The sequence below is a fragment of the Vigna umbellata genome, chromosome 1 (assembly GCF_029865625.1).
Source record: "Vigna umbellata cultivar VRB3 chromosome 1, Vumbellata_1.0, whole genome shotgun sequence".
Lineage (NCBI taxonomy): Eukaryota > Viridiplantae > Streptophyta > Magnoliopsida > Fabales > Fabaceae > Vigna > Vigna umbellata.
Window position 1 is genome coordinate 109,003,417 of NC_142165.1, and position 16,972 is coordinate 109,020,388.

General features: G+C 34.6%; 2 protein-coding genes across 2 annotated transcripts; both read right to left on the reverse strand.

The window, feature by feature from the left end:
• Positions 1 to 686: 686 nt before the first annotated feature.
• Positions 687 to 1,309, reverse strand: LOC124836564 (cysteine proteinase inhibitor 5-like). The gene has a single exon (XM_047311738.2). It carries the CDS (start codon positions 1,254 to 1,256, stop codon positions 909 to 911), a length of 348 nt encoding a protein of 115 aa, XP_047167694.1. The 5' UTR covers positions 1,257 to 1,309; the 3' UTR covers positions 687 to 908.
• A 2,989-nt stretch (positions 1,310 to 4,298) lies between these two features.
• Positions 4,299 to 8,236, reverse strand: LOC148207091 (uncharacterized). Its single transcript, XM_088109479.1, has 4 exons — positions 7,668 to 8,236; positions 7,036 to 7,469; positions 4,843 to 5,991; positions 4,299 to 4,364 (listed from the first exon to the last, which is right to left on the reverse strand). Exons 1-4 carry the CDS (start codon positions 8,234 to 8,236, stop codon positions 4,357 to 4,359), a joined length of 2,160 nt encoding a protein of 719 aa, XP_087965605.1. The 3' UTR covers positions 4,299 to 4,356.
• Positions 8,237 to 16,972: the final 8,736 nt, after the last annotated feature.

Consider the following 16,972-nt stretch of genomic DNA (forward strand, 5'->3'; position numbering starts at 1 on the left):
TTGTAAATATCTTTTGAAAAAGTAATTCTAAAAATATTTATAGATATTTTATGAAAAATATTTCACAATAAAAATTATAAGTATTTTTTTTAAATTATTTTTAAGAAAATTTGGAAATAAATCTTCACGTAATAGATAATTTACATGCAATAGATATTTTTTTGATAATATATAGTAATATAATTTAATTGTTACTTTTATTTAAGTAAATTAAAATATAAAATGAATAGCATTAGAGATAATAAACAGTTAAATAAAATAACTAATCATTGGATTTTAAATAATAAAAATAGTTTTTATTATATTCAAGTCAATGGTACCATGATTTCAATTCAAAATCAATACACTAAAGTTACGGGAATGATAATTTTATTTCAAAATCAATTTATACTATGACACCTTAGTTCAATACCTATTAAGTCATTAATGTTATGCTCAAATTCAGCTCAAAATACTGAAAACGTTAAAGGGAAAGGTGTTAAAATGCAAATTTTACTAAAATCGTTATGAATTAATAGAAATTATTTTATGCAAAAATTTTAACGTCGATTCCTTCTAATTAATTAGTGTTGAATCTAATTAAATATCTAATCAAATTATACGAAGAAAAAGTGATAGAATCTTACACATAAATCAAAATTGACAAAAACTTGCATATAAGTATCATGATGATCAAAACCGAGGCATCCTTTTAACGAATTCTTTCAAATAATGTCATCATTAACCAGTACAATTTAATTCCTTCTGTAAGATTCACAGAACATCTTCAATTTTAGAAACATCTTAACACGCAGAGGAATAATAAAATAAGATTCACAGAACATCTAGTTAACCTAACTTAAGATTTTATTAGTGTATATAATAATAATACACAGAAGATAGATAGGCACTACAAGACAACAGAACCATTAAACACGTACAGGGGTAAAGGAAGTGAGGTTCCTGAAATGCTGCCACGCTTTCTCCCACACAATTGCTTCGTAGTTGTTGGAAGAAGAACCGTCGGCGGCCGCTAGGGTAAGGCGGTAGTTGAGCCCTGCAACTACCTGAGTCTCGCCCTTCAATACCTTCTCCAACTTCAATTTCTGACCCGATCGCTTAACATACTCCGTAACCGCGTAATCTGCTATCTCCTTTACGTGAGGATCGTTGATGTTCTTGATGGGACTCCACCCTCCGCTCATATTGTCCTTCCTTGCAACCGCAGAAGCAAAGAGAACAAACATCAGAAGAATAAGGCACTGGAGAGGTTTCATAGTGACTGGTAACTGTTTCTTCTCTCTCTCTTTCTTTCACTTGAAACTTGAAATTTCAGGATTCTAATTTATAGCAGAAGCTCGAGGAAGGGGAATAGTTTTTATGGGTTGGATCGCACTGTATGTGCTTGGCCCATAAGAATAAAAGCCCATATAAAACATAACATGAGAGTTGGTTCCAAATATTTCATATAAATACTCTAAATAGGTTATTTAAGTTGAAACCACTGGTAATGCTCTGATTTATGAATTTTTATAAAATGCATGTACAAGTATTCGAAAAGAAAAATAGGAATTGAATTATTCAAACAATTGTGTACAGTCTTGTCTTATATAACAAGGCTCGTATTTCTTACAGGTGAACAAAATATATTATTTAATATATATATATATATATATATATATATATATATAATATGTTTAAAATTTTTATGTAGTTTCTAATGAGAATGAAACATTACTATTAATAATTAAATAAATACGTATTAAGTTTTATACATGCTAAATTTAGATTTTAAATTTTTTTAGAAATAAAAATACATTTATTTTACAATTAATTATCCTTATTTGCATAAATATCTATTTATAGATGTAACATCCCTAAATAATGATAATTACCATTAACCAGGACTGATCACATTTACAGAGATAAACAGTTCAGTCTTAAGAATATTACAGTAGCTCAGAATTTTAAAACCTAACATACAGCACGTACAGTAAAATCTGCAGTGTTCAGAATTCATAAAAAAATAAACAGAAACCAGTTCTGATTATCCATTCTGTAGAATTTAAATACAGAATATCAAAATACAGTCCAGCACTTGACAGAATTCCAAATTTTCAGATAAATACAAAACAGATCTGCAGAACTATATATATATACAACTGCCAAAAATACTGCACGACACACTAGACTAAAACTGCTACGGAATCGCGCCCCTACTGTTCAGCTTTTACTTCAACTTCAACCAGGTTTGCATCTTCCAAATTTTCTTCTTCCAGTAATACTTCAAGAGATGCATCACCCTCTGCTCACATCCACAACGGATGATCATTGCATTTTGACAAGACGGATTATACATGGACAGTAAACAGCACCAGGAAAATTGCAAGGGTAAGCTTATATTGTTTAATTAATACAACATACATACAGTTCACAATTTAATTCACAGATACATCAAACAACTTAATCATAAAATTTAACATATAAATCTATATAAAACAGACTGTACTGAACTGTATGAACCATGTAGTTACAGGCGTCCTTGCACCCAAGTGGTGTGGTAGCCGGGATATACCTAATCAGCTTCCACATGCGGTTAATCCTTCGCCCCTGCTAAGTGAGGGATACGAATGACCTCCACTTGAGGTTAATCATTCGCCCCTGCTAAGTGAGGGATACGAATGACCTCCTGCCATTCCCACGCATGACTACCCCCTTCTACGTGAAGATGAGCATCACGGAATATCAGGATGGACCAAGCCATCAGTAACTTGTCCATGTTCATACTTTACAAATTTAGCATTTAATACAACTGAGAAGCTCCTCCATGGAATGCTCATTCAAGTTCAAAATCATATAATCATATCATGTCGTGTTCAACCATCATATCCTTTCATAATTATAATATCTCCATTCTGTATTTCACTCTCTTAATATTAACGTCATGCATTCTTTAATCAAATAAAATGAACTTATCACAGAACCTTTGATTTCACGTTTCTGAACAAAAGAAACGAGTCATTTATTCACTTAATATGCTTCAACTCTTGATAATTTGAAAATACTGATCTTTAGAAGAGATGAATAATACATTGAAAGATTTTAAGTGTAAAGAATCTAGATAGAACCCAAGGAATAAAACCAGTGATAAGTGTTTAGATACACCAGCAATATAATTGATTTCAGAAGAACAGCACTGGCAGTCCAAGTACGAACGTAATTTAACAATTTGGACGAACGCCAGTTATGTTCGCTCAAAATTCAATAATAGGGACGAGCGTTCAGTTTAGAAACCGAACCCCGCTTTGGAACGAACGCTAAGTCAATGACCGAGCACAATCAGAACGAACGTTGGTATAAACCGAACGTTGGGTAGGACGAACGTTTAGGTATATGACCGAACACCAGTTATGAACGAACGTTCAATATAGAAACGAACGCTCTGTAGACGAACGTTCAACAGAAGGTCGAACTTCATTTAGGACGAACGTTATTAAGGACGGACGCTCTACTTAAGGCCGAACGTCACTCATTTATAAAGTTTTAAATGTTTAAATATTACTGAGCTAGACGAACGCTCAGATCATCAACTAGGGACGCTCATTCTCGGGCAGAATTCTTTCCAAATGAAAGAATTCTAGTCTAAGTAAGCTTAACTGAAAACCGAACGGTTTAAGACCGTACAGGGACGAACGTCCTTTATCAGTACAGAGACCAGATTTCTCAACTCTTAACAGAATTTTCCAGATTTCGATTTTTATGAACTTGACAACTTTCCTTTCAGATTTAATACATCAAATCATACAGATTTCAACATTTGGATCATTCCAAATATACAATCACCATACTCCATTTATACAGAATCAAATCAATATACATTTAAATCAAAATCAGCAACAACATATATATAATACAATTAAGCAGTGTTCATTCATGACAGATTCAATCGATCTAATCATTCCAACTCTATAACATTCACACATCTTTCATGCGTATCCAAAACAACATGCAAATGAACCAGAATTTATATCTCATATCAGTAAACGTTCATAAGGCTCAAATATCAGATTTCATATACATGCAACTCAGATTATAAAATCAAGCAGTATGAATTAAACATATAAGCTTCCCTTACCCGGATTGAAGTTCCAACTTGTCCTAGATGAAAATGGCTTTATCCAACTATGCTTCTATTATATTCTTGATTCTTCCAAAACAAATCTAATCAAAAATTGCAGAACTCTGAGACTACATACTTGCATGCACTAAAACTCTATTCTTCCAGAAACCTAAGAACGAAATACAGTAAGAAGGCTTACCAGATTGGATTCAGTTTCTGTTTGGTCCAAAATGGAGATCACAGCAGTACTAACATTCCTATGGTGCTGCAATTGTGATCAGAGAGGAAACGTGAGTTTTCTGATAGAGAGAAGTTAAGGATTCTTAGAGAGAAATTTGGAGAAAATGAAGAGTTTGGTTTTCTGAGGAAGAAGATGAATGAGTGTGCAGGTGAAAGGGTTCTCAGAAAACTTTGGTTTTGTTAAAGTAACGTTTGCTTGAACAAACATGTCCAAGACTGACACCTGCATACTAAATTCTGATTTGTAAGTTTCTAACGTGACAAGTGGCAGGTGTGCATGTAAGGAGTGGTGCGTTTTTAATGTTGCAGAGAATGATGGTGGTTCAGTTTTCTGTGCATTGCAGAGGTGAAAATCAGAGTTGAAAGTGGGTTTTTAATTACCCGCAACAGTGACGTGGTGTGTGTGTTAGTGGTGTGATGTCAGGATTAAATTTGCTAATTATCCAGGGTCTCACATTCTCCCTAACTACAAAAATTTTCGTCCTCGAAAATTCAGAATTTACCTATGAATAAGTGTGGATATAAGTCCCTCATTGCACTCTCCACCTCCCACGTTGAATCTCCATTCTTGGCATCCCACACTACCTTCACCAATCGAACATCCTTCCTCTTGTGTAATTTAGTGCGAACATCATCAATGCGGATTGGTTGCAACTCCAGCGTTCGATCAGGTTGTAGTTGAATGTCTTCCAGTTCTAAAACATGAGAGGGATTGGCTATATACTTTCTGAGTTGAGACACATGGAAAACAGGATGAAGGTTTGATAGTTGAGGAGGCAAAGCAAGCTCATAAGCTACTGGTCCAATCTTCTTCAGAATTTGATACGGTCCTATGAACTTGGGAGACAGCTTCTTTGGACGAACAACTCTTCCCACTCCAGTGATTGGATTCAACCTTAAAAATACATGGTCTCCTGCTGCAAACTCCAAGGGTCTTCTCCTCCTATCTGCATAAGATTTCTGTCTGCTCAAGGATGTCTTCAATCTGTCCTGAATCAATTTCACTTTATCAGTAGTTTGCTGGATAAGTTCTGGTCCAGTTAGCACATTCTCTCCTTCCTGAAACCAGCAAAGTGGCGTTCTGCACTTCCTTCCATAGAGAGCTTCAAAAGGCGCCATACCAATGCTAGACTGGAAACTGTTATTGTATGTGAATTCCACCAGTGGCAAGACCTCATCCCATGCGCCTAAATGGTCCAGGACACACGTCCTAAGCAAATCTTCTAACGTCTGGATGGTCCTTTCAGATTGGCCATCTGTTTGCGGATGATACGCAGAACTCATCTGTAGCTTGCTTCCCAATTCACCTTGTAAAGATTGCCAAAACCGAGATGTGAATCTCGTGTCTCGGTCAGAAACTATGCTTGAAGGCACTCCATGAAGACGCACTATCTCCTTGATGTACAGCTTAGCCAAATTTGTCATTGACATCTTCAAATTCACGGCTAAGAAGTGGGCGCTCTTAGTTAATCTGTCCACAATTACCCAGATTGAATCGTGATTCTTGACTGTGCGTGGCAGATGAGTCACAAAGTCCATGGAAATGCTGTCCCACTTCCATTCAGGAATCTCCAATTGTTGAAGCAATCCACCTGGACGTTGGTGTTCAGCCTTGGTTTTGGAGTAGATGAGAATATCATCTATGAACACAACTACAAATTTATCCAAATAGGGTCTAAATATCCGGTTCATGTAATCCATGAAGATGGCTGGAGCGTTCGTTACTCCAAATGGCATTACCACGTACTCATAATGCCCATAACGTGATCTGAATGCTGTCTTCTGGATGTCGTCCTCCTTAACCCTTATCTGGTGATATCCTGAACGCAAATCAATCTTAGAAAATACTGTTGCTCCATGCAGCTGATCCAACAAATCATCTATTCTTGGCAACGGGTATTTGTTCTTGATGGTCAGCTTGTTTAATTGCCTGTAATCTATACATAACCGAGAGCTGCCATCTTTCTTTTTCACCAAGAGTACCGGAGCTCCCCATGGTGATACGCTCGGTCTAATGAATTTCTTCTCCATAAGCTCTTCAATTTGCTTCTTGAGTTCAACCAACTCTGCAGGTGCCATTCGGTAAGGTTGAACAGATATAGGAGCTGCCGTTGTCACCAAATCAATGGTGAATTCGACTTCTCTAACAGGAGGCAATCCTGGTATCTCTTCTGGAAAAACGTCCAGAAATTCACTCACCACTGCTCGTTCCGTACTGCTCTCATTGGACGTCCGTGCTTCCGTCAACCCTCCTAACTCCTTGTCTTCATGTGTCATAATGAGAAAACAGCTTGCACCTTCCATTATATCCTCCCTTAACTGACCGAATGTAACTCCCACACATTCTTCATCATCTTCAGGAAACACTAATTCCTTCTTGCCACAATCTATAATAATATGGTTGGTAGCCAACCAATCCATTCCTAGAATTATTTCCAAGTCCTTCAAAGGTAAACAGATTAAGTTCACCTTATAACTATGCCCCTCAACCACAATAGGACATCTAATGCACACGGTAGATGTTCTAAGCTCTCCAGCCGCTGGTGTTGATACCACCAAGTCAAACTGCAGATCTCTCTCTACTATTCCCAGCTTTTCAACACACGCCTTCGAGATGAAGGAGTGCGTTGCCCCAGAGTCAAACAGCACACAACAAGGCACTCCAAACAGCAAGCATTCACTAGTTATAAGATTACCTGCGTTCTCTGCTTCCGCTCCAGTGATAGCGTACACTCTCCCCACTGCTTGTGCACGTCCACCCCGTGGCTGATTTCTGCCAGTGTTTGGTGGTCTCATCACTGCTCTTCCACTCATGTTACACTCGTTCTCCACGTGCCCATTTCGTCCACATCTGTTACAGTGCTTTCCTCCTACCAGTTGAGGGCAGGATGAACGGTAATGCGGCCCTCCACAGTGAAAGCAAGTTACACTGCCTTGTCCAGCTTGTCCTACAGGAACCAGTGCTTGAGAACCACTTGTATTGGCTGATTGATTTGGACGAGCGTAAGGTAGTCTCCTCTGAACAGAACTTCCCCTGGACACAATTGGTCCCCTACTAACTTGCGGTTGTTTCTTCTGTCGTTCAACCTCTGCCATATTTTTCTCCAATACCTTAGCTCGCTCAACCATACTGGGAAAAGACCGGATACATAAGCTGGATATCAACACCTTCAAATCACTCCTCAATCCGTTCTCAAACTTCCTACACTGCCATTCTTCATTGGCTGCCATCGTATAGAACCGAACAAGGTGCTTGAACTTGTTGGTATACTCTGAAACTGTCATCCCACCTTGAACTAGTTGTAAAAACTCCACTTCCTTCGCAAACCGTACGCTGTCAGGAAAGTACTCCTCGTAAAATTTACCACGAAATACTTCCCAAGTGACAGGACGTTGAGCTTCTATCAGAATAGCTCTTGTGCTCGCCCACCAGTGGCTTGCTTCCCCAGTCAGTAAATATTCTGTGTAAGCCAACCTATTCTCGTCCGGACACCTCTTTGCATTGAAAATTCTCTCCATGTCTCCTAGCCACTGATCCGCCTCATCAGGGAGGCCCTTTCCATTGAATTTAGCTGGATGATGCTGGAGGAAACTCTCCAAACTCCATTCAGCGTTTGGTTGAGCAGCGTGTGGAGTGGCGTTTGAAGAGGATGCTCCAGGCGTACCTCTAGTGGCAGCAAGGATGTCCATCAATTGTCTCTGTGTGTTTTCAGCAGTAACACGTGAGGCTTCTAAACCCTGCATGGCTGCCTGATTCTGCTGCATCAGGGTGGTGTTCTGTTCCATAAGGGTGGTATTTTGTCGTTGGAGTCTCTCAATAACGTCTTCCAACAATCTAGAGCGGTTGGAAGTATCAGGTTCATTCGGTTGAGGAGGGGGAGGCAATCTAGGTGCCATTAGTTCTCTGGATACAGAGAAAACGAGCGTTAGTTATGTCCAAGAGTTAAATAATAATAACTCATTAAACATATAATAAGCACACAGCAAAACACAGTGCACTCATAACCCTACAGTGTCCTTAAGAGAACAAAACTGCTCTGATACCACTAATGTAACATCCCTAAATAATGATAATTACCATTAACCAGGACTGATCACATTTACAGAGATAAACAGTTCAGTCTTAAGAATATTACAGTAGCTCAGAATTTTAAAACCTAACATACAGCACGTACAGTAAAATCTGCAGTGTTCAGAATTCATAAAAAAATAAACAGAAACCAGTTCTGATTATCCATTCTGTAGAATTTAAATACAGAATATCAAAATACAGTCCAGCACTTGACAGAATTCCAAATTTTCAGATAAATACAAAACAGATCTGCAGAACTATATATATATACAACTGCCAAAAATACTGCACGACACACTAGACTAAAACTGCTACGGAATCGCGCCCCTACTGTTCAGCTTTTACTTCAACTTCAACCAGGTTTGCATCTTCCAAATTTTCTTCTTCCAGTAATACTTCAAGAGATGCATCACCCTCTGCTCACATCCACAACGGATGATCATTGCATTTTGACAAGACGGATTATACATGGACAGTAAACAGCACCAGGAAAATTGCAAGGGTAAGCTTATATTGTTTAATTAATACAACATACATACAGTTCACAATTTAATTCACAGATACATCAAACAACTTAATCATAAAATTTAACATATAAATCTATATAAAACAGACTGTACTGAACTGTATGAACCATGTAGTTACAGGCGTCCTTGCACCCAAGTGGTGTGGTAGCCGGGATATACCTAATCAGCTTCCACATGCGGTTAATCCTTCGCCCCTGCTAAGTGAGGGATACGAATGACCTCCACTTGAGGTTAATCATTCGCCCCTGCTAAGTGAGGGATACGAATGACCTCCTGCCATTCCCACGCATGACTACCCCCTTCTACGTGAAGATGAGCATCACGGAATATCAGGATGGACCAAGCCATCAGTAACTTGTCCATGTTCATACTTTACAAATTTAGCATTTAATACAACTGAGAAGCTCCTCCATGGAATGCTCATTCAAGTTCAAAATCATATAATCATATCATGTCGTGTTCAACCATCATATCCTTTCATAATTATAATATCTCCATTCTGTATTTCACTCTCTTAATATTAACGTCATGCATTCTTTAATCAAATAAAATGAACTTATCACAGAACCTTTGATTTCACGTTTCTGAACAAAAGAAACGAGTCATTTATTCACTTAATATGCTTCAACTCTTGATAATTTGAAAATACTGATCTTTAGAAGAGATGAATAATACATTGAAAGATTTTAAGTGTAAAGAATCTAGATAGAACCCAAGGAATAAAACCAGTGATAAGTGTTTAGATACACCAGCAATATAATTGATTTCAGAAGAACAGCACTGGCAGTCCAAGTACGAACGTAATTTAACAATTTGGACGAACGCCAGTTATGTTCGCTCAAAATTCAATAATAGGGACGAGCGTTCAGTTTAGAAACCGAACCCCGCTTTGGAACGAACGCTAAGTCAATGACCGAGCACAATCAGAACGAACGTTGGTATAAACCGAACGTTGGGTAGGACGAACGTTTAGGTATATGACCGAACACCAGTTATGAACGAACGTTCAATATAGAAACGAACGCTCTGTAGACGAACGTTCAACAGAAGGTCGAACTTCATTTAGGACGAACGTTATTAAGGACGGACGCTCTACTTAAGGCCGAACGTCACTCATTTATAAAGTTTTAAATGTTTAAATATTACTGAGCTAGACGAACGCTCAGATCATCAACTAGGGACGCTCATTCTCGGGCAGAATTCTTTCCAAATGAAAGAATTCTAGTCTAAGTAAGCTTAACTGAAAACCGAACGGTTTAAGACCGTACAGGGACGAACGTCCTTTATCAGTACAGAGACCAGATTTCTCAACTCTTAACAGAATTTTCCAGATTTCGATTTTTATGAACTTGACAACTTTCCTTTCAGATTTAATACATCAAATCATACAGATTTCAACATTTGGATCATTCCAAATATACAATCACCATACTCCATTTATACAGAATCAAATCAATATACATTTAAATCAAAATCAGCAACAACATATATATAATACAATTAAGCAGTGTTCATTCATGACAGATTCAATCGATCTAATCATTCCAACTCTATAACATTCACACATCTTTCATGCGTATCCAAAACAACATGCAAATGAACCAGAATTTATATCTCATATCAGTAAACGTTCATAAGGCTCAAATATCAGATTTCATATACATGCAACTCAGATTATAAAATCAAGCAGTATGAATTAAACATATAAGCTTCCCTTACCCGGATTGAAGTTCCAACTTGTCCTAGATGAAAATGGCTTTATCCAACTATGCTTCTATTATATTCTTGATTCTTCCAAAACAAATCTAATCAAAAATTGCAGAACTCTGAGACTACATACTTGCATGCACTAAAACTCTATTCTTCCAGAAACCTAAGAACGAAATACAGTAAGAAGGCTTACCAGATTGGATTCAGTTTCTGTTTGGTCCAAAATGGAGATCACAGCAGTACTAACATTCCTATGGTGCTGCAATTGTGATCAGAGAGGAAACGTGAGTTTTCTGATAGAGAGAAGTTAAGGATTCTTAGAGAGAAATTTGGAGAAAATGAAGAGTTTGGTTTTCTGAGGAAGAAGATGAATGAGTGTGCAGGTGAAAGGGTTCTCAGAAAACTTTGGTTTTGTTAAAGTAACGTTTGCTTGAACAAACATGTCCAAGACTGACACCTGCATACTAAATTCTGATTTGTAAGTTTCTAACGTGACAAGTGGCAGGTGTGCATGTAAGGAGTGGTGCGTTTTTAATGTTGCAGAGAATGATGGTGGTTCAGTTTTCTGTGCATTGCAGAGGTGAAAATCAGAGTTGAAAGTGGGTTTTTAATTACCCGCAACAGTGACGTGGTGTGTGTGTTAGTGGTGTGATGTCAGGATTAAATTTGCTAATTATCCAGGGTCTCACAATAGATAAAACATAAAAATCTCGTTTCAAAATCTATAAATACTTAAATAATGTATTAACCTATGTAACTATGTGATTGTATTTATTGTAAATTTAAGACTTTATTATATAGAAACCTATCAACCATGTAATTGACTTCGGTATGAGTTATTTTGACATATATTCCCTTATATAGTTTCAAATTAAAATATTAAAGATTTAGGAGAACCCGAAAATAGAAACGATATTAAAAATTTGGAGAAAAAAAAATATGAAGAACAGTTTTGTTTGTAATTGCAACTCCACATTCAATACAATAACTTATGTTTTTTCATCAATATATATAAAAAAGAGAAATTTAATTAATATTTTGATGTCAATATTAAACACAAATATTCAATTATATCTTAATATCTTTTTTAACTTAATTGATTATCAATTTTGTTTAAAGTGTAATGTTAGCCTTTATGTTAAATTGAGATTAATGTCTATGATAGGTGTTAGGTATTAGTATCTTTAATTTTTGTTAGTGTTGTAAAAATGGGTTCTAACCCGCGAACCAACCCGGCTCACCGCGGGTTTGAGCCGGGTTTGGTTTGAAAAAAATGTAATTTTGTTTATGTAGGTTAGTTTTCAACCCGGCTCACTTAAAACTCGACTCACCAGGTTGAACTCGTGGTGAGTCGGGTTGACTCACTAACCCACCTAATTTAATTATTTATTATTTGTATTTCAATATTATTAGTTAGCATTTTTTTATTATATGGTAGATAGTGATAAAAAAGATTTTTCAAGAGAGAAAAATATTATTGTTTCAGATATTGTTTTGAAAATTTTAAATTTCATAAACTAATGACATTACTAAAATCAATTAAAAGAATATAGAAAACAAAATTTATAAGATTACATAATATAATTTTTTATTATATGAGTTTGTCGATACACTATAAATATATGAATATATGAGTTTATCAATACATTATAACATTTGTACACTAACTTATATTTATAACAAATATTCTCAACGTAATTTTTTATAGTCTATTCTTTATAGTTTAAAAAAGTTTATTCTATATTTTTTTCACATATTATATATTTTGTATTTTTACAAAATTTATTCTTTACATTTCTACTTTTAAAAATTATGAATAATTTTTCACGTTGATTTTATTCAAAATTTAATTATAAACATGATTTTTTTCTTCAACCTCTAAATATTTTTTATTATAATATATATTTACTAACATAAAAAATACATCAACCCATACTTATGTACCAGTTTTAAAACTAATTTTATTTAAAAGAAATTAATATATAAAATATAAAATTGAACAAGATGACGTGTACACTAGAAAATTTATTTTTTATAAATTATACAGCAAAATATATTTAAATATAAGTCATAACATCTCAAAAATTTTATTCAAGTAACTAACAATTAGTGATGCATATTTTTATTTGAGAAAGACATTTTATAGAGTTTTTTTTAAATGTAATTAAATATTAACACGAGAAACTTTATTCATGGACATAAAACTAATCAATTAACTATTCTTATATTTGAGTGTTTGGAGTGTATATATACAGTGAAAAAAATGACTCTCGGAAACTGCAAACATTGTTTTTGGCATGCTAATGGAAAACTAAGTTTGCAACTGGCCAATAAGAATGCTCAAAAGACAACGACAAAAACTTGGCATACGTTTCCAACCCAAAATTGGACAAACTATTCAAATTATCTCAATAAAATAACTAATGAAATTATTGCATTAGTTTTTCGGTTTAGAAAGATAATACTAATTAAAAATGGTTTCCAACACATACCATAACTTCCGTTTCTAAATTTCGTTTTTAAAATTTGGAGGGTTGTGCTATATATTTTTTCTTCTGATGGATATAAAATTTCGTTTTTAAATTTTAAAATTAGTAGTTTATCTTTAGGAAGATTTTATATTTTGACTATTAAATTGTTCGAAAATATTTTCCAAAAGGGCAAAATCGTAATGTGAAAAGGGGATTTCAAAAGGGGTAAATCATTGTCCAGAAAATGCAATATACTTGACACATTCCTGCATATAACCAACTTCAAAACATAGCAAAAATAAAGTTCATGCACATCGTACTAAATTATTTAACCGGAACAAGTTATTGAAGAAAGTTATGAACAAAGAAAATTGTTATTGTTGACTTTGTCCCCTTGTTCAAAAAAGAAATCACCACTCGTTCCATCTCGAATGTTTTATATTGATAAGCATATTTTCATTTCATTTTTGTAAAAAGAATAAAATATTATAACAAATTACACATCTTCTCTATATTTAAGCAGATTGCAGAATATCGAGTAGTTTTCAAGAAGAATTGCATTGATATACCAATTAATTAAAAATCAACCAGAAATTAGTAAACTAGTCATAATGAACTTGTTAGGTCGGACCAAAAGACTACATTCCAAAGTAAATCACATCATGTAATTTTATTTTAAACAATTCACATCTCCAACTTTTTTTGTCAATATAAACATGATGTTGCCATTCTGATTTATCATTTGTCGCATAACTGAAATCAAGAAAAATAAAATGTACTGAATTTCAAATTGAAATTAATAAATTTGTTACCATTAAGCTCATAATTTAACTTTTACTCCTTTCATTTCTATGATTTTATCAAAATTATAAACATGATGTTGTGATTCTCATTTATCATTTGTTGTAGAAGTGAAATTAAGAAAAACAAAACGTAATGAATTTCAAATTAAAATTAAAATTTAATAAATTTGTTACCAATCACGTTCATAGTTTAACTTCTACTCCTTTCATTTCTATGATTTTATCAAAATTGGTATTAAGAAACTAAATGTTTTGCAACTATTATGGGTTGATGTTAACATTTTTTTATGGGAGGTTTCTTGTTTTTTATTTTAGTTTTGAAATTATTGTAGATTTTAGCTTTTTACATATTTAATTACAATCAGAAGTGAAAATATATAACACAACCCTCTAATCAAAAATCAACATCAACATCATCAATCATTTTGTTATTAAATTGAAAATCAAATGAACGAACATAGGAAGAGTAATAAATTACGGTGTCGTGGGTTGCTGTGAGTGGATGTGAGAGAGGATGGAGATGAGAGAGAAATAAATTGAATAAGTGAGAAATGTGGATTAGGGTTAGGTGAGTGTTTCTGATTTTTTTTCAGTTGGGACTAGACCAGGGATGACAGAGAAAATATTGGAGTGAGAGAGATGCTAGAAATATTATATCTTTTATCTTTATCTTTTATCTTTCAGTTAGTTTGTTATTATTTCTTATTTGTATTTTGGGCTTAGCCCATATTTCTTCTATTATTGTGTGTTTAACACAAGGGAGATTAATCCCATATATAATTTTCAATATATTTAACATGCTATCAGAGCAGGTTTTCTGATCTCTTCCGGTGGTCTTTGCTGTCTGCCGGCGGTCGGCCGTCATGGCCGCCGGCAGCCCCTAAAAATTTCATAAGATTCATTTTATTTTCTTCTTAAATCTCAGCACCCATAATCAAAGAGACAAGTCTCCTGGGAACCACTGCCTCCTCTGAACCAGTGGATCTGGATTGTTTCTTCAAGCGCGACCTAACCCTGGCGGTCGCCGTCTTTGTCTCATTTGCATGCGTTGTCACGCGCCTCCACTCTCCGGAAGTAGATCTCGAACGCGTGTTCATCACGCGCCGCCTTCTCGGTGTCGGTATCAAACCGCGCCGCTGCCAGTCGTCTCACCGAACCTCCCTTTCTCTGTTCAGACCTTCCAGAGCAGCCATTGCTGCCATCGACGTCTGTCTTCTTCTCGCCGCATGCTTCCGCATCTTCGGACCTCCTTCTTCTTTCTGCGTTTTTTTGTGCTTCGTCTCTATTGTAGAGGGTTTCGCCTCTGTATTATTGTTCTTGCCTTGTTCTTCCTTTCTTATTGTATCTGTCGCACAGATCTGCTGCGTTTATTGCCTCCTTCTCCGCTGCTCTTCTTCATTCACTTCTGAAGTTGAAGTGTTTATTGCCTCCTTCTCCGTTGCTCTCCTTCATCCACTTCTGAAGTTGAAGTGTTTATTGTCTCCTTCTCCGCTGCTCTCCTTCATCCACTTCTGAAGTTGAAGTGTTTATTGGCTCCTTCTCCGCTGCTCTCCTTCATCCACTTTTGAAGTTGAAGTGTTTATTTCCTCCTTCTCCGCTGCTCTCCTTCATCCACTTCTGAAGTTGAAGTGTTTATTGCCTCCTTCTCTTATGCTCTCCTTCATCAACTTCTGAAGTTAAAGTGTGTATTGCCTCCTTCTTCGCTGTTCTCCGCTGCTCTTCTTCATCCACTTCTGAAAAGTTGAAGTGTTTATTGTCTCCTTCTCCGCTGCTCTCCTTCATCCACTTTTGAAGTTTAAGTGTTTATTGCCTCCTCCTCCGTTGCTCTTGAAGACAAATCATCTAATTCAAAACCAAGTTCAATTATTTCAAGTTTGGTTCATACAATTTGTATGCTCTAGCTTGAGGGGGAAGTGTTAGAAATATTATATCTTTTATCTTTATCTTTTATCTTTCAGTTAGTTTGTTATTATTTCTTATTTGTATTTTGGGCTTAGCCCATATTTCTTCTATTATAAATAGAGAACCCTATGTGTGTTTAACACAAGGGAAATTAATCCCATATATAATTTTCACTATATTTAACAAGAGATGAAAAAGAAAATTTTAAAAGGACTTTGGGAGATGAGTAAGGGTTTTAGAGTTTCTTGTTTTTTTTAGTTTTGAGAATGAAAATTATTCAAATATCCTTGACCTTAAAACTTATAATGCATAATATATGAGGACATTTTTGTCTACTAAAACCAGATACACATTGTTAAAATATACAAACTAAAAAAATACCTTATACATGCTAACAGACCCTTATATATATATATATATAAAATAAATAAATAATTGGTATAATTTCAGTGTAAATTTAAGTCATACATATTAAAAAAAACAACATATAAGAAAAAAATTCATATCCTTTTTATTAATAAATTCACTATTTTAAATTTCAAATTAAAATATTTTATTTAATTTTGATTAGGATTTAGATGATTTTTTTCACAAGAAAATCAAATTATTATCTTACATGTTATTGCATGATTTTCTTGTATAAATAAACAATTAAATTTATTGAAACTTCTTATAAAATCTATGTTAATCTAATTAAAATTTTTTATATAATTATTTGACAAATTAAAAATAGTTAAATTTATAACGTATTATGAGTTAATTACAATTTATTTATTATATTCAAAAATAAATATTTTTTTAAAAATAAAGGTTATGGCCTAGTCTATTTTTGTGAATATTTTGATCTCCCAAGCTTTTTTTAATGAGTTTTTTTTTGTGAGTTTTTTTAATCCTAACTTATTTGGGTCATAGGAGGATATCAAATTAACAGATCTAGATGGTATACAGTATTGTTTTTATACGAGATTTTGATGAAGTGAGATAATGAATTGAATTCAAAGACTGTTACTTATTTTATCAAGAGAAAAAAACATAACATTAATTTGAAATTAAAAAACTCTGGTATCCATTTTTTTCCTGCATATTTAATATGTTTTTTTCTTCTCTTTCATAAACATAAAAACTTTTCATTTTATTGTTAAAAATGT

What these genes read in the sequence shown, in the direction of transcription:
- LOC124836564 (XM_047311738.2), bottom strand. Translation starts at nt 1,256, where the DNA reads ATGAAACCTCTCCAGTGCCTTATTCTTCTGATGTTTGTTCTCTTTGCT.
- LOC148207091 (XM_088109479.1), bottom strand. Translation starts at nt 8,236, where the DNA reads ATGGCACCTAGATTGCCTCCCCCTCCTCAACCGAATGAACCTGATACT. An exon ending in TACTTTCCTGACAGCGTACG is followed by an intron (nt 7,470 to 7,667) that starts GTTTGCGAAGGA and finishes GTCTTTTCCCAG; the next exon opens with TATGGTTGAGCGAGCTAAGG. An exon ending in AGCGGAAGCAGAGAACGCAG is followed by an intron (nt 5,992 to 7,035) that starts GTAATCTTATAA and finishes ATAAATTTGTAG; the next exon opens with TTGTGTTCATAGATGATATT.